Source organism: Ogataea angusta, assembly GCF_019207475.1.
Source record: "Ogataea angusta isolate 61-244 chromosome Unknown 61-244_NODE_12_length_299177_cov_91.812086, whole genome shotgun sequence".
NCBI lineage: Eukaryota > Fungi > Ascomycota > Pichiomycetes > Pichiales > Pichiaceae > Ogataea > Ogataea angusta.
This window is the reverse complement of record NW_025065226.1, coordinates 185,860-207,699: the sequence shown is the minus strand read 5'-3', so window position 1 is coordinate 207,699 and position 21,840 is coordinate 185,860. Positions and strand designations below refer to the sequence as shown.

The 21,840-nt window shown below is 60.1% G+C and overlaps 11 protein-coding genes across 11 annotated transcripts; 7 read left to right on the top strand and 4 right to left on the bottom strand.

The window, feature by feature from the left end:
• Positions 1–205: 205 nt before the first annotated feature.
• On the bottom strand, positions 206–2,961 carry KL928_005085 (uncharacterized protein; the record flags this gene model as incomplete). Its single annotated transcript, XM_043205855.1, has 2 exons — positions 206–2,482; positions 2,548–2,961. 2 exons carry the CDS (start codon positions 2,959–2,961, stop codon positions 206–208), a joined length of 2,691 nt encoding a protein of 896 aa, XP_043057672.1.
• A 51-nt stretch (positions 2,962–3,012) lies between these two features.
• On the bottom strand, positions 3,013–6,489 carry KL928_005084 (uncharacterized protein; the record flags this gene model as incomplete). The annotated part of the gene is made up of 1 exon (XM_043205854.1): positions 3,013–6,489. One exon carries the CDS (start codon positions 6,487–6,489, stop codon positions 3,013–3,015), a length of 3,477 nt encoding a protein of 1,158 aa, XP_043057671.1.
• Positions 6,490–6,565: 76 nt separating this feature from the next.
• Positions 6,566–7,903, top strand: KL928_005083 (uncharacterized protein; the record flags this gene model as incomplete). Its single annotated transcript, XM_043205853.1, has 1 exon — positions 6,566–7,903. One exon carries the CDS (start codon positions 6,566–6,568, stop codon positions 7,901–7,903), a length of 1,338 nt encoding a protein of 445 aa, XP_043057670.1.
• A 265-nt stretch (positions 7,904–8,168) lies between these two features.
• KL928_005082 (uncharacterized protein) lies at positions 8,169–10,291 on the top strand (the record flags this gene model as incomplete). Its single annotated transcript, XM_043205852.1, has 2 exons — positions 8,169–8,227; positions 8,770–10,291. The coding sequence occupies 2 exons, from the start codon at positions 8,169–8,171 to the stop codon at positions 10,289–10,291; spliced, it is 1,581 nt and encodes a 526-aa protein (XP_043057669.1).
• A 163-nt stretch (positions 10,292–10,454) lies between these two features.
• Positions 10,455–10,895, bottom strand: KL928_005081 (uncharacterized protein; the record flags this gene model as incomplete). Its single annotated transcript, XM_043205851.1, has 1 exon — positions 10,455–10,895. The coding sequence occupies one exon, from the start codon at positions 10,893–10,895 to the stop codon at positions 10,455–10,457; it is 441 nt and encodes a 146-aa protein (XP_043057668.1).
• A 91-nt stretch (positions 10,896–10,986) lies between these two features.
• Positions 10,987–12,474, top strand: KL928_005080 (uncharacterized protein; the record flags this gene model as incomplete). The annotated part of the gene is made up of 1 exon (XM_043205850.1): positions 10,987–12,474. The coding sequence occupies one exon, from the start codon at positions 10,987–10,989 to the stop codon at positions 12,472–12,474; it is 1,488 nt and encodes a 495-aa protein (XP_043057667.1).
• A 115-nt stretch (positions 12,475–12,589) lies between these two features.
• KL928_005079 (uncharacterized protein) lies at positions 12,590–13,528 on the top strand (the record flags this gene model as incomplete). The annotated part of the gene is made up of 1 exon (XM_043205848.1): positions 12,590–13,528. One exon carries the CDS (start codon positions 12,590–12,592, stop codon positions 13,526–13,528), a length of 939 nt encoding a protein of 312 aa, XP_043057666.1.
• A 58-nt stretch (positions 13,529–13,586) lies between these two features.
• On the bottom strand, positions 13,587–15,618 carry KL928_005078 (uncharacterized protein; the record flags this gene model as incomplete). Its single annotated transcript, XM_043205847.1, has 2 exons — positions 13,587–15,168; positions 15,497–15,618. The coding sequence occupies 2 exons, from the start codon at positions 15,616–15,618 to the stop codon at positions 13,587–13,589; spliced, it is 1,704 nt and encodes a 567-aa protein (XP_043057665.1).
• A 231-nt stretch (positions 15,619–15,849) lies between these two features.
• KL928_005077 (uncharacterized protein) lies at positions 15,850–17,670 on the top strand (the record flags this gene model as incomplete). Its single annotated transcript, XM_043205846.1, has 1 exon — positions 15,850–17,670. One exon carries the CDS (start codon positions 15,850–15,852, stop codon positions 17,668–17,670), a length of 1,821 nt encoding a protein of 606 aa, XP_043057664.1.
• Positions 17,671–17,766: 96 nt separating this feature from the next.
• KL928_005076 (uncharacterized protein) lies at positions 17,767–19,440 on the top strand (the record flags this gene model as incomplete). Its single annotated transcript, XM_043205845.1, has 1 exon — positions 17,767–19,440. The coding sequence occupies one exon, from the start codon at positions 17,767–17,769 to the stop codon at positions 19,438–19,440; it is 1,674 nt and encodes a 557-aa protein (XP_043057663.1).
• Positions 19,441–19,517: 77 nt separating this feature from the next.
• On the top strand, positions 19,518–21,791 carry KL928_005075 (uncharacterized protein; the record flags this gene model as incomplete). Its single annotated transcript, XM_043205844.1, has 1 exon — positions 19,518–21,791. One exon carries the CDS (start codon positions 19,518–19,520, stop codon positions 21,789–21,791), a length of 2,274 nt encoding a protein of 757 aa, XP_043057662.1.
• Positions 21,792–21,840: the final 49 nt, after the last annotated feature.

The following is a 21,840-nucleotide window of genomic DNA, read 5'->3' as shown; positions in this document are numbered from 1 at the left end:
AGACATTGCGCTGGCCGTACTGAGCCAAGCAATGGACTCAGAGAAAAACATCAGTGTTGTCGAGCTCGAACAGCAGGAAACCTCCCGCAGCTGGCTGCACCGCACACTAGCCACATTCAGACCCGCCGCCGTCACCGACGGCGTCGCCGCGCCCCTGAAACACCAGCTCGGCTCGTTCCAGATGCAGATGATCTCGCTGGGCGGGTCAATTGGAACCGGCCTGTTCCTCGGGTCCGCCCAGTCGCTCAGAGACGGAGGCCCCGGTGGCATTCTGATCTGCTACTCGCTCATCTCCGTCATGGTGTTCTGCATGGTGCACTCGCTGGCCGAGCTCGCGTGCAACTTTCCTGTTCCCGGGGCGTTCTCGTACTACGCCACCACGTTCATCGACCCGAGCTGGGGCTTCGCGATCAGCTGGAACTACGTGATGCAGTGGCTGGTGCTGCTGCCGCTCGAACTCAGCGCCGCCTCCATCACATTCAAGTTCTGGGACGGGTTCCCGATCGGCGACGGCTACCTGATCACGGCGTTCTTCGTCATGATGATCCTGATCAACATGCTGCCCGTGAGGATCTACGGGCTTGCCGAGGTGCTGTTTTCGGTGACCAAGATCGTTGCTATTTTCGGGTTTCTGGTCACGGGACTTGTGATCTTGTTTGGCGGAGTGCCCCATCACGCAGCCATTCTCGACCGCTACTGGAAAGACCCGGGCCCGTTCACGCCAGCAGGCTTCAAGGGCATTGTCGCCGTGTTTGTCACCGCGGCGTTCAGCTTCAGCGGCACAGAGCTCTGCGGCCTGTGCGCAGCAGAAACACCAAACCCGATCAAGTCGATCCCCAAGGCGTCCAAACAGGTGTTCTGGCGAATCCTGTTCTTCTACATCAGCTCGCTCACACTGGTCGGGCTGCTGGTGCCGTACAACGAGCCGCGGCTCATGGCCCGCAGCGAGCGGAGCGCCAACAGCTCGCCGTTTGTGATTGCTATCCGCAACGCGGGAATCCCCGTGCTCCCGTCGATCATGAACGTGGCGATCCTGATTTCGATCCTGTCGGTCGGCAACTCGGCTATCTACGCCACGTCGCGCACGCTGGTGTCGCTGGCAAAGGCCGGCATGGCGCCGCGCTGCTTCGGCTTTGTCGACCAGGGCGGCCGGCCAATGGTGGCCATCGGCGTGACGCTGGCGTTCGGGTGTCTGAGCTACGTGTCGCTGGTCGGCAACGGCGCACAGATCCTGTTCTCGTGGCTGCTCGCGCTGTCCGGGCTCAGCTCGCTGCTCACGTGGTGCTCGATCGGGTTCTCGCTGATCCGCTTCCGCAGCGGCCTCGCCGCGCACGGGCAGGGCGCACGTGACCTGTGCTACGTGTCGCGCACGGGCCTGTGGGGCGCGTACGTGTGCTTTGGGTTCGGCGTGGTGGTGCTGGCGGCGCAGCTGTGGATCGCCGTGCTGCCCGTGGAGGGCGCCGCGAGCGTCGAGAAGTTCTTCAAGGTGTATCTGGGGGCGTTTGTGGTTGCACTTTTTTTCGCCGGGCACAAGCTGTACGTGTACGTGACCACGGGCGAGCTGGGCTTTGGCGTGGACCCGGCGCAGATGGACGTGTTTACAGGGCGGCTCGTCGCGGACGAGAGCAAGAAATACGGCTCCGAAAGTAGCATTTAATACAGAATCTAGTGTTTGTCCTCGTGCGGCACAAACTGCACCGACACGGTCTTGAGGTTGTCGTGGTTGAGCTTGAGCTGTTTTTTCAGGCTCTCGCCAATGTGGCTCATCTGCTCGAGCGTGAGGTGGTTGGTGTAGTCCTTCTGGTTGGCCGAGACGTCGACGATCACGTTGAGGTTGGTGCCCGACGGCAGCACGGACAGCTTTTTCACCTTGAGGTTGCTGTTTTCGCGCGCAAGCTGCGCGACGGTGAGCTCGCGCAGGCTCTGGTAGCGCGGGTCCGACGACGGCAGCGCCTTGTCGATGAGCTCCTTGAACGACTGGAACAGCCCGGAGATGCCCACCTTCATCACCAGCACCGACACGATCAGGCCGCCCACGGAATCTAGCCAGTAGATGTTGAGGAAGTAGCCCGACGAGATGGTGAGCACCGCCACGACCGACGTGAGCGAGTCGACGCGGTGGTGCCACGCGTTGGCAATCAGCACCTTCGAGTTGAGCCGCGCGCCCACGTTGCGGGTCGCGCGGAACAGCCACTCCTTCACGGCAATGGACGCCAGCGCCAGCCACGCCGCGTTGATGTCTGCGGTCTGGACGGCCTGCGCCGCGGCGTCGTGCGTGTGCCCCGTGTCGTGTGTGTGGCTGTGGCTGTGAGAGTGGACGGGCAAGTACGATAGCACGTCCATGACGCTGTGCGGTAGCACGGGCGTCAGAATGTCGATGAGCGAGCCCCAGCCGATCTGGAGCCCCGCGTACAGCAGAATGGCCGACACAAAGAACGAGCCGAGCGTCTCCACCTTGCCGAACCCAAACGGATACAGCTCGCTCGGGGTCCGGTTGCTGTACTTGACGGTGGACAGGGTGAGCACGTCGGAAACAAGGTCGCCGACGGCGTGGACGGCGTCGGCAATGAGCGCCTGCGAGTGGAAATACAGCCCGCCGGCAAACTTGGAGACGGCCATGGCGACGTTCACTCCGAGTCCCACCCAGGTGATCTTGACGCCCTCGTTGGCCCAGTCCTTGGTGTCGTAGAGTTTCGACGCGTCGGCGCCGTGCGAGTGCGCGTGCGGGGCCGCGTGCGAGTGCGAGTGGCCGCCGAGATGCGACATCGGCAGGTGCGGGTTGAAGAAGTCCTTGACTTTGGCCCAGCCCGACTGGGGTGGAACAGGGGGTGTCGACGACGGGCCGCTGGAGTGCCGGTGCTCGTGAAGAGCGCGTGTGCTCGTGCTGAGCGGCGCGCGGGCCCATATGGGGCGCAGGAGCACGGGGCCGCGGCGCGCGGCGGGCGAGACACGGGCGTACATGGCGGATGTGTGTGGTGTATTACGGGTTTGCTCTACTTTTTTTTTTTTTCTTCACCCAGACTCGGGGGGAGGGTGATCGACGCGCCGATCGACGCGCATCAGCTCGGCCACCTTGGCGCGCAGCACGCGGCGGTCCTCCTCGAAGTTGACGCGGCAGCCCTCCATGCGGCGCAGCGCGTGGCGGATGCCCGCGAGGTCGTTCTCCAGGATGTCCGAGATGCTCAGCTTGAACGTGTAGCAGTTGCGCAGAATCCACAGGATGTTGCGGTACTCGGGTGGCAGCACCGTCAGCTGCGAGTTGGACCAGTAGACAAACTCCACCAGCTGTGCCAGCGTCGGCTTTCGGTCCATCTGCTCCAGGTGGTGGCGCGTAGACTTGAACCGCATGTCCACGTCGCAGATCGGGCACAGGAACCCGCTGATCTCTGTCTCGTCCTGGTCGCGCAGCCCGAGACACCCGAAATGGAACCACTGCTCGCACGCCTCGCACTCAATCATGATGCCGTTTTCGTGGCGCATGCGGCACACGCAGTAGCTGCCGCTGTCGGGCGGCTCGGCAAACACCTGCTCGTCGAACCGCTGCCAGTCCTCGAAGTAGCTGCGCAGTTTTTTCACCTTGGCAAGCCCGAAATATAGCACCAGCTGCTCGTACCACACGTCCACCTGGTGCTCGTAGAACTGCAGCGTCTGGTGCTCGGCCGCGAGCGCAGGGTACCGCGCGACCTTGTGCGTGATCTCCTGGAGCAGCGGCCGCGAGAGCTGGAAGCTGGCGTCGAAGTAGCGCAGGTTCGAGTCGATCATGCGCAGCAGCTCGTCTGTCTGCTCGAGGTCGCCGAACCGCAGCTGCACCGTCTGCGCGATCTGCTCCAGCTGCGCGTACACGGCCGCGTACTCGTCCAGCACGCGGGCGACCTGCTCGCGCACGGCGTGGTCGAGCGGCAGGCTTTCGTACTGGTCGTAGAGCTCGCGCAGCCGCGCCACATCGTCCATGCTCGCCAGCAGCTCGCGGTTCGCGGCCGCCGCGTGCTCTTGCGTCTGCTGCAGCTTCTCGAAAACCTCCCTGTCGGCTGTCGCGGCCACATCCTCGCCCTCGTCCAGCAGCTGCGCCAGCTCCCGCGTGTCGGCGGCAGAGTAGTCCAGCGCGCGCACCTTGCGCAGCCACTTGCTGCGCCGCAGAACACGGTCCAGCAGCAGATACGAGTTCAGCTTGACGCCGAGCGAGCTGCCCAGCAGATGCAGGCTCTCGAGCTCCTTGTCGTCCGGGCGGTGCAGCAGCTGCTGCACCATGTCGTTGTACTTGGCCAGCTCGCCGCAGTACTCGAGCAGCTGGTCCATCTCGGGCGTCGAGACGGGCAACTGCGGGATCTGGCGCAGCAGAGCGTCCAGGTCGGCGAGCTCGTTCCAGGCGTCCGGGTCGGCGTGGCCCTCGCCCCGGCGCTGCCGCATCCGCGTGGACACCTTGAACTGCAGGAACTTGGCCGCGCGCGCCGCCCAGTCCTCGGTCTCGCGACAGTACTGTTTGAGCTGCCGGTACGTTTCGTAGGCGGGCAAGTCCTGCGGCGCAAGCGTTTCGGGCCGCTGGAAGATGGCGTCGCCCTCGGCGAGCAGCGGGCGCAGCAGCTTCGTGGACGGCTTGTCGTAGCCGGCGATCAGCGCGTCGTACTGCGCGAGCCACTGCGCGCCGGTGACCAGCTTCGTGCGCAGCGCCCGCTGCGCCACACGCAGAGCGTCGTCGGACAGCTGCACGCACAGCTCAGCGCGGAGCTCGTGGGTGTCGCGCGGCGTGGCCAGAAACCGCGCCACAGACATGGTGAGCGTTTCCGGGCGGCGTCGGTCGCTCACGACGACGTACGAGGGGAACGCGTCTGCCAGGTCGGCCTCGGTGACCGTTGAGCTGGGTGTGCCCGCCGTGGACGTCTCCTTGATGTGGCTGGTGCGCACGGCTTCGCGCAGCTGTGTCTCGCGCGCCACAAGCGTCTCCAGCACCGGCTCCAGCGCGGCCAGCACGGCGCGGTCGTCGCAGTTCACCGCCACATTCGTCAGCAGCCGGAACGTGGAGAACGCCGGCGGCAGCTGCTGCCGCTGCAGCCAGTCGGCCGCGGGCAGCGCGCTCTCCAGCCACACGCGGCTCGCAAACCGCACGCTCTCGCTCACGCTCGTGCCGAGCGAGAAGCACAGCGAGTACGCCCCCGGGTACTTGAGGACGATCTCGCCGGGGAACTGAACGGTTGCAAAAAACCGCACGCCGTGCGCGCGCAGCTGCGCGGGCGTCACAAGCATGGACTCGTCAAAGCACTCGCCCGCCTCGACAAAGCGACGCAGCGGCTCGTGCTTGAGCGCAGCACGCGCCACAGGCCGCGTTGCCCGTATCTCCTCGAAAGTCGCGCGCTCGCTCGGCGGAATAAAATACCACACCTTCGGCGCGCCCGAGCGGTGGTAGTCTGCGCGTTGCAAAAAATGGTCCTCGAGACTCCAATTCTCGCAGCTGTACCGCGACGCCACACGCACCCGTGGCGCAAGCAGCGACGTCTCCTCGCTCAGATACTGCAGCAGCGAGCCCTCGCACACGCCCAGATACCGCAGGTTCCAGGGCTCTGGCTGCTCGCACGGAGCAGGCGTGTGCATGGCGTAGAAGGCGTCGAAATCGGCCTCCCAGAACCCGTGCTCGGTGCCCAGCTCTGGGCCGTTCGCGAGCGCGTCGAACTCGCGCAAATCGGCAGAAAACTCGGTCTCTGCGTCGTCCTCGTCGACGCTGCTTTCCGACCAGTGGTAGAAATCGTACGACGGAAGAGTGTGCGAGTCTGGCACCGTGAGACCGGCTTTTTGCACGGTGGAGGCGTCGAAACGCGGCTCAAAGCCCAGCCGCAGCAGCTGGTCGCGCGAACGCACCGGCCGCGTGCCCGCGTTCGCTATTCGCTGCTCTCTTTTTGTCTGGCGCCGGACGCTTAGTTTGCCATGTATTTCGATAGCTGGCCTTTTCTCCGGCGCAACGACCTTGACGGCGCCGTACTGCTTGCCCTCTGCGCTCAGCGACTCGATATAGGCGATCGCGGCGGCAAACTCCTGGGCTGACGGCTCGTGCACGGGGACGGCCTCGGCCAGCTGGGACTGCTCGCCGCGGTTTGGGACGTTCTGCAAAATATAGCCCGGCTCTGTGCTGCGAGACAGGCTCGTCTTGGGCACTCCGGCGGCCTCGAGGCGCACGGCAGGCCCGGGCGAGCGTAGCGGCGCAGGGTCGTCCTCGTGCTTGATGCCAAACGAAGGTTTGTGAAGGCGCTCCTCGGCCAGGTGGTTTATGTTTGCTGCAGAAATGGCGGATACCGGCCTCAAAACGTCTGGAATCGACTCGGTAAGCGTCGAGAGCGAGGGAAGCGTGATCTTGGTCTCGACAGACCCGGTCCCCGCGGCCCTTGCCGTGAGGGGCGGCAGGGAAAAGTCATCGCCCAGCGCGGCCAGAGACGGCAGCGTGATCCGCGGCGGCATCTGCTGGCCGACGGGGGGTCCTGTGGCAGAAGAGTCCTCTAGCATTGGTTTAGTGAAATATATTCCAATATTTTTTTTTTTAATATTTTTTCCCCTGGAAAATACATGCGTCGATCGACCGATGAAAGTATGCTGGTTACACAGGAATCGGGAGCAGCGAGTGGCTCCGCACAGGCCGCAGGCTCGCGCTGCCGGGAATGATGACCTCCTGGAAACTGGCCTGGTCCAGCAGCGCCTCCTGGAAGCTGGCCTGCTCTTTCATGCCCTCCTCGATGGACCTCTTGATCAGCGTGTCCCAGTCGGTGGTGAGCACGTAGTAGCACTCTGCAAGCGAAACAAAGCACAGCGCGCACATCATGCCGATCCAGAGCCCAATGAGCCCCATGTGCAGGTGGAACCCGCACGCGAACGCGATCGGCAGCGCGAACACGTAATAGCTGACGAGGTTGAGCCAGCCGCTGATGTACTGGCGGCCCTGGCCACGCAGCACGCCGCCGCTGACACAGGCAATGGCGTCGTTCACCTGGTACGCGGCGCCGATGATCAGGACCTTGCTGGCGAGCTCGACGACCTCGGGGTCGCTCGAGAAGCACGAGACCACTGCTTTGCGGAACCGCACGAGCACGACGGCGTTGACCGCGCCGAAAAGCACCGACATCCACGTGGCAGCGTGCGCAGACTTGACCGCGGCGTCCTTGGACGCCGAGCCGATGAACCAGGCCACTCTGGTCGACGCGGCGACAGAGATGGCGAGCGGGATCTGGTAGATGGTCGAGCCGGTGGTGGTCATGATGGACTGCGACGCGAGCGCGGCGGTGCCGAACTTGGACGACGCAAACGTGATGATCTCGAACGCGAGCCACTCGGCCTCGATCATGATCACGCCGGGGCCTGCGAGTCGCAAAGTGCGGCTCCAGTTGCGGAACACGTCGCGCGAGAAGCCGCACCAGCACTGGTAGCCGTTGACAAACACCGCGTAGCAGAAGAGCATCGTCGCCATGCACCAGTTGGTGATCACGACGGCCGTGGGCGCCCCCAGAAACCCGATACCGTACGTCTCGTTCCAAACCAGCTGGTAGTTGAGGACTATGTTGAGCGGCGCGCACAGCACAAGCACAAGCGTCGACGCGTGGAAGATGCCCTGCGCCTGGAGGTACTGTTTGAGCACCTCAAACACGATGTAGCCCGGCACGCCGTACAGCAGCCGTTTCAGGTACGACGAGGCCAGGTCGCTCAGCCGCTCGTCCTGGATGATTTTCAGCAGCAGCGGCCGCGACCCCCAGTGCAGAAACGCGTACATCGGCACGTACAGCAGCAGCAGCAGCACAAGACACCGCAGGCTGTGCAGGCCCACTGCCCGGTAGTCCTTTCTGCCGTACGCCTGCGGACACAGCGTCGACAGCGACGACGCGATTCCCTGGATGATCGCGTACGCAGACACGTTGCACAGCAGGTTTGACAGCGACACGGCGGCCAGTTCCTGCGAGCCGAGGTTGCCCACGCTGAACACGGACGCGACAGTGAGGGAGAACTGGAGCAGGAACGTGATCACCAGCGGGATCGCGCTCACTGCTAGCAGGCCGAGCTCCTGGAACGTGGACGTCTCGACCTCCAAGATGAGGCCTGCGTCGGTCGTCTTGGTGGGGATGAGGTTGAGTGGGTTGAGCTGCGACATGGACGACTTCATCGACGCCCTGCGGCCCTGGATGTAGTGTTCCTCGTTGATGGAGCCGTACTGGTGGAACGATTCGTCGGCCAGGAGCGAGAGATCGTCGTCGTCGGCGTAGGACCGCGTGGAGGGCCGCCTGGCCGCCCTGACAGAGTTCATGGGGGAATAAATATTTGTTTACAGGCTAGGATTTTTTTGGGAAGGGGGCACTGCTTTTCAGAACGCGCAGATGCGCGGTGCGGCATGAGTGCTGGGTACGCAAAAGCAGGAGATCTCGGGCGTGTGGCGTAGTTGGTAGCGCGTCTGCCTTGCAAGCAGAAGGTCATCGGTTCGACTCCGGTCTCGTCCATTATCTTTTTGTTACCCCTTTTTTTCGTCTCCTGCTGACCAGGCGAAAACGCGTCATTGGCTGCGGGATTCTATCCCACGCGGGGGTGGCCCCACCTCGATTGACAAATAAATCAGGCTCGAGTTTTTTTAGCATCCTTACGTATGTGGAGAACCTACTACAGAGCATTAAACTCCGGCAAACGGCCGCTGCCACGGCTCTCTCGCACGCTGGCGTCGTCGGCCAGGCAGCTGCCCCGCAGATCTCTGGCCGCCGCACTGGTGGCCGGCCTCGGAGCTGCCCTCGTGTGCACGCAGCTGCCCGGCAGACCGCAGCTCGCCAGCGAGTCGCCGGCCGGGCCAGCCGTGCCCAAACGCATAGTGCCCGTTGCCGAGTTCGTCAAGCACAACCGGCCCGACGACTGCTGGGTCGCCATCCGCGGCCAGGTCTACGACATGACAGAGTTCCTGCCCCACCATCCGGGCGGCCAGTCTCCCATTATTCGGTACTCTGGCCACGATGCCACCGAGCTGTTCGAGCAGCTGCATCCCAAGGGCACGATTGAGAAGTTTCTGTCGAAAGACAAGCATCTCGGGCAACTGGACGGGCCTGCTCCGGCGCTGGAAGTCGTCGAGGACGAGTTTGAGGAGGAGCGGCTCGAGAACGTGGCCAACATGCCGAACGTCAACGAGGTGATGAATCTGCACGACTTCGAGTACATTGCAAAGAAGATCCTTCCGAAGGGCGCGTGGGCATACTACTCGTCCGGCGCCGACGACGAGGTGAGCATGAGAGAAAACCACTACGCGTACCAGCGGATCTATTTCCGGCCGCGGGTGCTGGTGGACGTGAGCAAGGTGGACACCAGCACGACGCTGCTGGGCACGCCGACGTCGGTGCCGTTCTATGTGAGCGCGACGGCGCTCGCGAAGCTGGGCCACCCGGACGGCGAGTGCTCCATCGCGCGCGGCGCGGGCAAGGAGGGCGTGATCCAGATGATATCCACTCTGGCGTCGAACTCGCTCGAGGAGATCGCTGCGGCACGGGTCCCCGGCGCCACGCAGTGGTTCCAGCTGTACGTGAACGAGGACCGCAACGTGGCGTTTGAGATGGTGAAGAAGGCCGAGAAGCTCGGCATCAAGGCCATTTTCGTCACCGTGGACGCTCCGAGCCTCGGCAACAGAGAAAAGGACGCACGGGTGAAATTTGAGGGCGAGTCGGACGTGCAGAAGAGCAATGAGGTCGTCCGCAGCCAGGGAGCGTCGCGCGCGCTGTCGTCGTTCATCGACACGCGGCTCACGTGGGAGGACGTGAAGAAAATCAAGCAGAGCACCAAGCTGCCCGTGCTGATCAAGGGCGTGCAGCGGCTCGAGGACGTGGTGCAGGCGGTGGACGACGGGTTCGACGGCGTGGTGCTGTCGAACCACGGCGGCCGGCAGCTGGACACGGCGCCGCCGCCCGTGGAGCTGCTTGCCGAGGTGGTGCCGGAGCTGAAGCGGCGCAACAAGCTGCGCCCCGGGTTCGAGATCTTCATCGACGGCGGCGTGCGTCGCGGCACAGACATCCTCAAGGCGCTGGCCCTGGGCGGGCAGAACGTGCGTGTGGGCGTCGGGCTCGGGCGGCCGTTTTTGTACGCCAACTCGTCGTACGGCGAAAACGGCGTCCGCAAGGCCATCCAGCTGCTCAAGGACGAGCTCGAGATGGACATGCGGCTGCTGGGCGTGCGCAACCTGCGCGAGCTCGACGAGACGTTTGTCGACACGAGACGCCTGCTCGGCCGTGACGCGCCGGACGAGCTGTACAACCAGCTGTACAGCCCGCTCAAGACCGTCAAATTTAGAAACGAATAGAATCTCGGCAGAACCTCAGCAGTTGAGCTCTGTTTTCTCAAACCGGTGTAGCGCGTCGACCAGCCGCTGCGTCTTCAGCCAGTAGTGTTTTTTTTCTCTGTCTGCGGCCGCCAGCTCGGCGCTGAGCGTTCGGTGCAGCCGTTCGAGCCTGGCGTGGTACAGTTCAAGCTGCGCGGCGTACTGCTCGAGCGCTGCTGCCGGCAGCGCGGCCGTGTCGACCTGCGGCTTGGCCGCGTACGTCTGCACGAGCTGCTGGTGCGACTGGGCGATCTTGCGCTCCAGCTTGGGACACTGGCCGCGCAAACGAGGCGGCGATGCGGTTTTGTACGACACAAGGTCGGATCTGAGCGGGTCGGCCGCGACAGGCTGTTTGTGATGCCGTTCGTGCTCGTACAGCTCGTCGACGGCGGCGAACTCGCTGCTGCAGCGCAGACACGCGAACGGCGTCTTGCAGTGGAGCACGAGGTGGGCCAGCAGCGCAGAGGGCGAGTCGCACGGCCGGCCGCACAGGTTCCAGCGGCACCGCTGCGCGTCGCCGGCGTGTTTCGCGGCGTGCACACACAGCTCTGCCGGTGCGCCAAATGCGGCGTCGCAGTCGGCCCATTGGCAAAAATAGCGGGCTCTATCAGTGGACATGGGTGGGTGTGATTTAAGAAAAATTTGTCGAAAATAAATAATATATTATTTGATTAATTATGTCCTCGCTCCAGCTCAGAATTTTGCACACGCTGGACCAGAAGCAGCAGATCGCCGACACGGCGGCCGAGTTTGCGGACGTCGACACAGCGGCCATGCAGGCGGCGCTGATGTCGCTCGCGGCCAGAAACATGGTGGAGTACAAGACCCACGAAAGCGACAAGTGGATGTTGACGGCGGAGGCCAAGGACATTGTTGCGCACGGGTCGCACGAGTTCCGGCTGCTGCAGAAGGTGACGGAGTCGCTGGACGGGCTCAAGATCTCGGAAGTCGACAGCGTGATGGGCAGCAACGGGAAGGTGGCCCAGGGCAGAGCGTTCAAGAACGGCTGGATCGGCAAGGACGGCGACAAGCTGGTCGCCAAGGTCGCTGCGGGCAGCCAGGTGCAGGACGCGACCGCGGAGCAGCTCAAGGAGATCGAGAAGACCGGCGGTCTGGCCAACAAGAAGGACCTGGCCGAGCTCAAGAAGAGAAAGCTCATCACGCAGTCCAAGGTGTTCACGTACAGCGTTTTGAAGGGCGCCGAGTTCGCGCTGGAGATCAAGCAGCTGGAGACAGACATCACCAGCGACATGGTTGTGAGCGGCTCGTGGAGCAAGGCCGAGTTCAAGCCGTACAACTTCGACTCGCAGGGCGTGATGCCGTCTGCCGGAGCGCTGCATCCGCTCAACAAGGTCAGAGAGGAGTTCAGACAGATCTTCTTCAGCATGGGGTTCTCGGAGATGCCTTCCAACCAGTACGTGGAGAGCGGTTTCTGGAATTTCGACACGCTGTATGTGCCGCAACAGCATCCGGCCAGAGATCTGCAGGACACATTTTATCTGAAAGACCCAGCTACAGCTAAGGAGCCCCAGGACAAGGAGTACTGGGAGAACGTCAAGAGGGTGCATCAGGACGGCGCGTACGGGTCCATCGGGTACAGATACCCGTGGAAGGGCGAGGAGTCGCTGCGGACCGTTCTGAGAACACACACCACGGCGATCTCGTCGCAGATGCTCAAGAAGCTGGCTGCCGACCCAAAGCCGACTAGGCTGTTCTCGATCGACAGGGTGTTCCGTAACGAGGCGGTCGACGCGACCCACCTGGCCGAGTTCCACCAGGTCGAAGGTGTCTTTGCCGACTACAATCTGACGCTCGGAGACCTGATCGGCTTCATGCAGCAGTTCTTCGACAAGATGGGTGTTCATGACCTCCGGTTCAAGCCCACGTACAACCCGTACACCGAGCCCTCGCTCGAGATCTACGCCTGGCACAACGGGCTGGGCAAGTGGGTCGAGATTGGGAACTCTGGGATGTTCAGGCCGGAGATGCTCGAGGCCATGGGGCTGCCAAAGGATATGAGAGTTCTGGGCTGGGGACTGTCGCTGGAGAGACCTACGATGATCAAGTATGCTGTCAGCAACATTAGAGAGCTGTTGGGACACAAGGTTGATCTGGACTTTATCGAGAGCAACCCTGCAGCCAGACTCGATGAAGCTATTTTTTGAATAATAGATAATAAAGTAAAATAAAATAAAACAAAATAAATACTGTAAAATAAAATAAATAAAATAAAATAAAATAAATAAAATAATAATCATGTCCATTTTCTGCTCCCTTGGCATGTTCATCCTCGACGAAATCCATTTCGCCGACGGAACGTCCCTCTACAACGTCCTTGGTGGAGGCGGCGTTTTTGCCATGGTCGGCTCGCGGCTCGTCCTCGGAAGCCAGCACAGCAGGCTCTGTGGTGGCATTATAGATATAGGCAGCGATTGTCCGGAAGAAATACTACAGGAGCTGCAGAGCTGGAACCTGGGCGCGGTTTTCCGCTACGACAATACGCGGCTATGTACGCGCGGATGGAACAAGTACGGACTCAACGACTGGCGGGAGTTCAAGTATATGACGCCCAAACGGAGAATTGAGGTGGACGATTTGAAGCAGCACGAGCACTTGATCCGCTCGCGGTCGTTCCATCTGCTGTGTTCGCCAGGCTCGCTGCGCGAGATGCTGGAATCCATCATTTCTGCAAGACCAGACAAGCCGCTCATTGTCTACGAAGCCATTCCTGACCGGTGTCGCCCAGAGCATCTGGACGCCCTGAACGCGGCCCTTGAACACGTTGACGTGTTCTCTCCCAACGCGGCAGAGGCTGCTGCATTTTTTGGCGAGCCTGAGCCAACCGATAAGGAAAACTGTGAAAGGGTAGCACGCATGCACAAGGCCCGCGTGCTGCTGGTGCGCTGCGGCGCTTTGGGGTCGCTTCTGTACGCCATTGGCCAGACCAAATGGTTTCCCGCGTACCACAACGACCCTGCGCGCAGCGACTACAAGATGGTGGACCCGACCGGCTGCGGGAACACGTTTGTCGGGGCGTTTGCTACGCAGCTGGCTCTGAGCGGCGACCTGGAAGAGGCGTGTATTTTTGCGACGGTAGCAAGCGGGCTGGCGATTGAGCAATACGGCCCGCCGCGGCTGGAGGACACAGACCGCTGGAATGGCTCGCACTTTGAGCAGCGGGTCCGAATTTACCGCAACAGACTGGTAGCTCCAAACTGACTGGCGTAGCCGTGTTAATAGTACTAAAGACCTCTAATTAACCCTTAATCAACTCTGCTCAAGCAGCATACTTCTTCTCCAGGTCCGCAAAGGCGCCGGCAATAGTGTTGGCAATGAAGTCGCAGTGCTCCTTGGTGAACGTGTACGCCGGAGCGACGGTCACGTGATCGCCGACGCAGACGAGCTCCGAGTTGTTGACGAGCTTGCTCTCGATGGTGCCCGTGACGCCCATGATGGTCATGCCTCTTTCGAAGCAGAAGTTGCCGAGCTGGGTGCCGACCTTCTCCTTCGGATCGAACGGCTCCTTGGTGGCCTTGTCCTTGACGGCCTCCACAGAGAGGAAGTTTCCTGCTCCGCGCACGTCGCCGGCGTACTTGGCGTCCTTGAGCTTGAGCTTGAGCTGTTCCTTGAGGTACGCGCCGTTGATTCTGACGTTCTCGATCAGGTTGTCTCTGTAGATCTTTTTCTGGACGGCCAGGCCGACTCTGCAGTTAAAATCGTGCGAGTGGTACGTCTGGGCTCCGAGAATGCTTCCAGAGCCCTCGGCAAACACTTTTTTCACGCCTGGCGAGATCAGCAGACCAGCCAGCGTGACGAAGCCCGAGCCGATGGTCTTGCCGACCGAGCAGAGGTCTGGTCCGCCCGAAGAGAGACCGAATTCTGGCGACTTGTACGTGAATGGGTAGCCGCATCTTCCCAGACCGCACATGACCTCGTCCAGCATGAACAGGGCGCCGTACTTGTGGCAGATCTCTCTGCACCCGTCCAGATAGCCCTTGGTAGGCACGGACGTGCCGAACGTCGAGCCGCCGACGGTCTCGATGATCATTCCGGCGATCGTGCTAGGGTCGTTGTCGATGAAGGTCTGCTCCAGCTCGTCCAGCAGCTCCTGGGTGTACTCCTCCTCGGTTTGGCCTGGCTTCTGGTTTCTGTACGGATAAACCGGCGACACCTTGGGGGTCTTGGACTCGTCGATCAGAATGTCGGCAAACTGGTATTTTCTGGACCCGTCGCCGATGGCCAGCGTTCCGGTCGTGAAGCCGTGGTACGACTGTTTTCTGCCAATGAATTTGCATCTCTTGTAGTCCTTGAGCTCGTTGTGGTACTGCTTGATGATCTTCATGGCGTTCTCGTTGGCCTCGCTGCCCGAGCTGGTCCACAGCGCAGACGCGAAATCGCCGCCGGACTTCTCGCACAGGAACTTTCCAAGGTCCTCGGCAGCGTAGTTGGCGTAGTAGGCACCAAAAGTGTACACGGACTCTTTGGCAAACTGGCCCATGGCCTCCGTGATTTCTGGGTCCTGGTGAGGAAGCGAGTTGACGGCTGCTCCTGAAACAGCGTCGAACAGCACCTTCTGCTCCTTGGTGTGCGGGTTTTCCAGAACGAGGTACATACCGTCGCCCTTGGCGCCGACACAGAGCAGGCCCTTGTCGTTGATTTGCTTCTGGAACACGTAGGAGGTTTCTTTGTTGTCAACAGTCATTGGGGATGCAGGAGGCAGCGAGAGGTATTTATAAGGAGGCTGGCGGTAGTCGGATCCCGCTGATAAGTCGGCAATTGCCGAATCTGGAAGTCCGGCGCGGACGCTTATCGCAGCACGAATTGGGACAAATGCGGCCGTGGGCGGTAGCGAGCGAGCGCTAGCGAGCACGAGCTGTCGCCAAACGCTGTTCAGGGGCCGACGGATTGCGCGGTGCTACCGCTAGCGGTGCGCATGCTGACCTTAAAAAAAGAAGTCTGGCGAGCAAAAATATGGACGAGTTGGGAGTCGAACCCAAGACCTTTCGCATGCTAAGCGAACGCGCTACCAACTACGCCACACGCCCGAGTCTGCTAGAAATTGGGTGGTGGGATTGATGTACACACGAAATGAATGGCAACTAAATCCAGCATGTAGCGTATTTTATTTTCTAGCTATTTAAATTCTGTATATAAAATATGCCCATAAATAAATACCCGATGTGTGACCTCGACTTGCTGTGATCTGCTACAAGCTGACCACCGAATACCCAATTGATGCTTGCGACCCTTGCCAGATCACAGCATCGCCCTCTCCGCTTGGTCCCAGCCGGAATCTCCTGGCCAATCATATTTCCGTCATTGTAAGCAACCAGCAGAAACGTAAACGTGGGACCGCGAATACCAGCCGGCTCGCTAATTACGTGCGTAAAAATGTTCCCACGCGCGAAAAGCTCTAATTGAAAATTTTTTTTTGTTAACATTATCCAAACACTCCAACCGGTACTTATTCCTCCCTCACCAGCTGATTTCGGCCCTTTTGCATCCAGTAGTGCCGGAGCGTTGCATATCACCTAATTAGCATGAGCCAGAAAAATACCCGTATCGCCATCGTCTCGGACGACAAGTGCAAGCCCAAAAAATGCAGACAAGAGTGCAGAAAGAGCTGTCCCGTGGTGAAGACGGGAAAGCTGTGTATCGAGGTGGCCCCAACCTCGAAAATTGCCTTTATTTCGGAGAACCTGTGTATAGGATGCGGTATCTGCGTGAAAAAGTGTCCGTTTGGAGCCATCAACATCATTAATTTACCAACCAACCTTGAAAAAGAGGTCACCCACAGATACTCGGCCAACTCTTTCAAATTGCATAGACTACCTACTCCAAGACCCGGTCAGGTGCTTGGTCTGGTGGGAACCAACGGTATTGGAAAGTCCACCGCGCTCAAGATCCTTGCCGGAAAGGAGAAGCCCAACCTTGGAAGATACGACGATCCGCCAGACTGGGAGGACATTTTGAAGCATTTTAGAGGATCAGAGCTGCAGAACTACCTGACCAAGGTTCTGGAAGACAACATCAAGGCCATCATCAAGCCGCAGTACGTGGATAACATACCTCGTGCCATCAAAGGACCGCTCAACAAGGTTGGAGAACTAATCAAGGCCAAGCTCGAAAGACAGGACGCTGCCAAACAGGTGGTCGACACGCTGGAGTTGAAGGGAATTCTGAAACGAGAGGTCTCGAAGCTTTCTGGTGGAGAGCTCCAGAGATTTGCTATCGGAATGACCTGTGTCCAGGACGCCCATGTGTACATGTTTGACGAGCCTTCGTCGTACCTGGACGTCAAGCAGCGTCTGAACGCTGCCTTCATCATCAGATCGCTTCTCCAGCCAACCGTCTACGTTATTGTCGTGGAGCACGATCTGTCTGTGCTGGACTATCTGTCCGACTTCGTTTGCATTCTCTACGGTGTTCCCTCCGTGTACGGCGTGGTGACCCTTCCGGCCTCTGTGAGGGAGGGTATCAACATTTTCCTTGACGGCCACATCCCAACGGAAAACATGAGGTTCAGAACCGAGTCGCTGCAGTTTAGACTTGCTGATGCGTCGGACAAAATGATCGTGGACCAGTCGCACTCGATGGCGTATCCAGACATGACCAAGACGCAGGGCGATTTCAAGCTGACCGTGGAGGCCGGCGAGTTCTCCGACAGCGAGATCATCGTGATGATGGGCGAGAACGGTACCGGAAAAACGACGCTGTGTAAGCTTCTTGCGGGAGCCATCACGCCAGACGAGGGAAGCCAGGCGCCAAAGCTGAACGTCTCGATGAAACCGCAAAAGATCGCTCCGAAGTTCACCGGAACCGTGAGACAGCTGTTCTTGAAGAAGATCAGGGCCTCGTTCCTGCATGCGCAGTTCAACACCGACGTGGTGAAGCCGCTCAAAATCGAAGACATCATCGACCAGGAAGTGCAGCACCTGTCGGGAGGTGAGTTGCAGAGAGTCGCCATTGTGCTTGCGCTCGGCATGGACGCCGACATCTACCTTATTGACGAGCCTTCCGCCTACTTGGACTCGGAGCAGCGTATTATTTGCTCCAAGGTGATCAGAAGATTCATCATCCACTCGAAGAAAACCGCCTTTATCGTCGAGCACGACTTCATCATGGCCACGTATATGGCCGACAAGGTGATGGTGTTCGAGGGTGTGCCGTCGAAGTCCGCCACGGCGAGAAAGGCCGAGTCGCTGCTGACTGGTTGCAACCGGTTCCTGAAGAACCTGAACGTCACGTTCAGAAGAGACCCTAACTCGTTCAGACCGAGAATCAACAAGCTGGACTCCCAGATGGACAAGGAGCAGAAACTGAGCGGCAATTACTTCTTCTTGGAGAACACCGAGCTGTAAGTAGGGGGGATATTTATTTGGCTATTAATAAAGTGTATAGAGTCGAAAAATTACTCATTTACGGAAAATTTTGAAATCATCTATTTTATTTTTCCAATGAGTCTTGAAGACAAAGTCGAGAAATTGAATTTGGAGGCACAGCCAGCGGCCCAAGCTGGCCAGGAAACTGTTCTCGGTCCCGACGGCCAGCCGCTGTCGAAGAAGGCGCTCAAGAAGCTCGAGAAGGAGCGCGAGAAGGAGAGAAAAAAGGCAGAGACCGCCGCCCGAATGGCCCAGGAACAGGCCGCCAAGGCTGCTGCCGACGCCGCCAGCGACACTGCCAAGGACAACTACGGCAAGCTGCCTCTGATGCAGTCGAACCGCAAGACGGGTATTCCTCGAATCCAGTTCAAAACGCTTACCCCTCAGGACGACGGCAAGGAGGTGGTTTTCAGAGCAAGAGTGCACAACTCCAGACAACAGGGCGCCACGATGTGCTTTTTCCTGTTCAGACAGCAGGACGAGCTGATCCAGGGCCTGATCAAGGCCAATGGCGACTCTGTGTCGAAGCAGATGGTGAAATGGGCCGCCTCGCTCAGTCTCGAGTCGATCGTTCTTGTCCACGGCGTGGTGAAGAAGGTGGACGAGCTGGTCAAAAGCGCCACGATCCAGGACGTGGAGATCTCGATCTCGAAGATCTACACCATTTCCGAGACGCCTGCCCAGCTGCCGCTGCTGATCGAGGACGCCTCGCGCTCCGACGCCGAGGCCGAGGCCTCGGGGCTTCCCGTGGTCAACCTCGACACGCGGCTGGACTCGCGCGTGATCGACCTGAGAACGGTCACGAACCAGGCCATTTTCCGGCTGCAGTCCGGCATCTGCCAGCTGTTCAAGGAGTTTCTGCTTGAGCGGAATTTTGTCGAGACGCACACGCCAAAGCTGATTGCCGCTGCGTCGGAGGGCGGAGCCAACGTTTTCAAGGTCGACTACTTCAAGGGCAGCGCGTTTCTGGCGCAGTCGCCGCAGTTCTACAAGCAGCAGCTGATCGCTGCCGACTTCGAGCGGGTGTTTGAGATTGCTCCCGTGTTCAGAGCAGAAAACTCCAACACGCACCGCCACATGACCGAGTTTGTGGGGCTGGACCTGGAAATGGCGATCGAGGAGGACTACCACGAGGTCGTCGACCTGCTGGCAGAGCTGTTTGTGTTCATCTTCAGCGAGCTCAAGACCAGGTTCGCCAAGGAGATCGCCACGGTGAGAAGACAGTTCCCCGTGGAGGAGTTCAAGCTGCCGAAGGACGGCAAGATGGTCAAGCTCCACTACAAGGAGGGCATCCAGATGCTGAGAGACGCCGGCAGAGAGCTCGGCGACTACGACGACCTCAGCACCGAGAACGAAAAGCTGCTGGGCAAGCTGGTGAGAGACAAGTACGACACAGACTTCTACGTGCTCGACAAGTTCCCGCTCGCGGTGAGACCGTTCTACACGATGCCAGACCCGGAGGACAGCAACTACTCGAACTCGTACGACTTCTTCATGCGCGGCGAGGAGATCCTGTCGGGAGCGCAGCGGATCCACGACCCGGTCCTGCTGGCCGAGAGAATCAAGGCCCACGACGTGGACACCACCACGCCCGGTCTGTCGGACTACATCCAGGCGTTCACGTACGGCTGTGCTCCGCACGCGGGCGGAGGCATCGGCCTCGAGCGAGTGCTGATGTTCTTCCTGGATCTCAAAAACATCAGAAGAGCCAGTCTGTTCCCAAGAGACCCTAGGAGACTGCGGCCATGAGCCACCCGTACACCAGACACAGGGTGGAAAATAATATAAAGTAGCCAAAAAAAAAAGGTAGCTTCAAAGCAGTGTCTATGTCCCACCCGCCCGATATCGCGCACACCCTGACGCCCGTGGTGTCGTCGGGCGTTTCGAGCGCCGCCGGCGCGTCCGACGACGACTACGTGTACACGGGCGACCAGGACCCGTCCACGGTGCACTACTCGTACACCGAGGACAAGATGCTGAGGGACCAGGACGCCAAGGTGAAGGCGTTCCACTCGATCGCGACGTCTCCGAAAAACTCGCGCTCGTCGTCCGTGCACTCTGCGCGGCCGGCGGGGTTTGAGCACGCGTCGCCGATGGCGGGCAACAAGTTTGCGTACAACCCGATCACGCACGAGATGAGTCCGATGGGGTCGTCTGACCGCGAGCTGTTCCGGGCGAAGGCGCGGATGGGCAGTTTGCTGCTGAACGACCACAACTCGGTGACCGAGACGCCGTCCAGGGAGCTGATCGAGATCTACAAGAACATCGAGCGGTGCATCCAGATCCGCGAAAAGTACCAGAGGCTGTCTGTGCAGCGGCCGCAGGACAACCCGAAAAACAGGGCCGAGTGGCGCATCTACCCGAACCCACCGCCGCCGTTCTGGAAGAAGGGCGACGAGTACAGCATCGAGCGGAACCCGGACCAGGGCGACCAGCTGGCAGAGAATTTCGACATTGCCAAGGTGGACATTCCGGGCCCAGATCCGGCGCTGGACTACGTGCTGGACGACGAGGACGTTTTCCAGGTGGTGGAGAAAAGCAGCGGGAGCAAGATCGTGCAGATCCCGACGATGCGCGACTACTACATCGACCTCGAGCAGATCACGGCGATCGCGTCGGACGGGCCAACCAAGTCGTTTGCGTTCAAGCGGCTGGAGTACCTGGAAGCCAAGTGGAATTTGTATTATCTGCTAAATGAGCACGACGAGACGTCCGAGAGCAAGCGGAACCCGCACAGAGACTTCTACAACGTGCGGAAGGTGGACACACACGTGCACCACTCGGCCTGCATGAACCAGAAGCACCTGCTGCGGTTCATCAAGTACAAGATGCGCAAGTGTCCGGACGAAAAGGTCATCATCAGAGACGGCCAGGTGCTGACTCTGCGCCAGGTGTTTGAGTCGCTGAACCTGACGGCGTACGACCTGAGTATAGACACGCTGGACATGCACGCGCACAGAGACACTTTCCACCGGTTCGACAAGTTCAACCTCAAGTACAACCCGATCGGCGAGTCGCGGCTGAGAGAGATCTTTCTCAAGACCGACAACTTTATCAAGGGCCGGTATCTGGCCGAGCTGACCCGAGAAGTGTTTGACGATCTCGAGAGCTCCAAGTACCAGATGGCGGAGTACCGGATCTCGATCTACGGCCGGTCGGCAGACGAGTGGGACAAGCTGGCCGCGTGGGTGGTGGACCACAAGCTGTTCTCGCACAACGTGCGGTGGCTGATCCAGATCCCGCGGCTGTACGACGTGTACAAGAAGGGCGGCATCGTGGACAACTACCAGGACCTGGTGCTCAACGTGTTCAGGCCGCTGTTTGAGGTGACCAAGGACCCCTCGTCGCACCCGAAGCTGTTTGTGTTTCTGCAACGCGTGATTGGTTTCGACTCTGTCGACGACGAAAGCAAGGCCGACAAGAGGTTCCACCGCAAGTTCCCGTACCCACGCAACTGGGACTCGGCAAACAACCCGCCGTACTCGTATTACATCTATTCGCTGTACGCGAACATCGCGTCGCTGAACCAGTGGAGAGTGCGCCGCGGGTTCAACACGTTTGTGCTGCGGCCGCACTCTGGCGAGGCGGGCGACCCGGAGCACCTGATAGCGGCGTATTTGGCCGCCGAGGGCATCTCGCACGGCATCCTGCTGCGCAAACTGCCGTACATCCAGTACCTGTACTATCTGTGCCAGATCGGCGTGGCGATGTCGCCGCTGTCCAACAACGCGCTGTTCCTGACGTACGACAAAAACCCGTTCCCGAGCTACTTCCGCCGCGGCCTCAACGTGTCGCTGTCGACGGACGACCCGCTGCAGTTCTCGTACACCAGAGAGCCGCTGATCGAGGAGTACTCTGTCGCCGCGCAGATCTATAAACTGTCGAACGTGGACATGTCAGAGCTCGCGCGAAACTCGGTGTTCATGAGCGGGTTCGAGTACCAGCTGAAACGCCACTGGCTCGGCGCAAACTTCGACCAGCCGGGCAGAGAGGGCAACGACATCGAGAAGACCAACGTGCCGGACATTCGCGTGGAGTACCGCCACGAGACGCTTTCCATCGAGAAAGACCTGATAAAGGCGTATGCAAACATGGCCTAGACAGCCACCGGGGTGAGCGGCGTGCTGCCGAAGATGTGGCCGTTGCCGG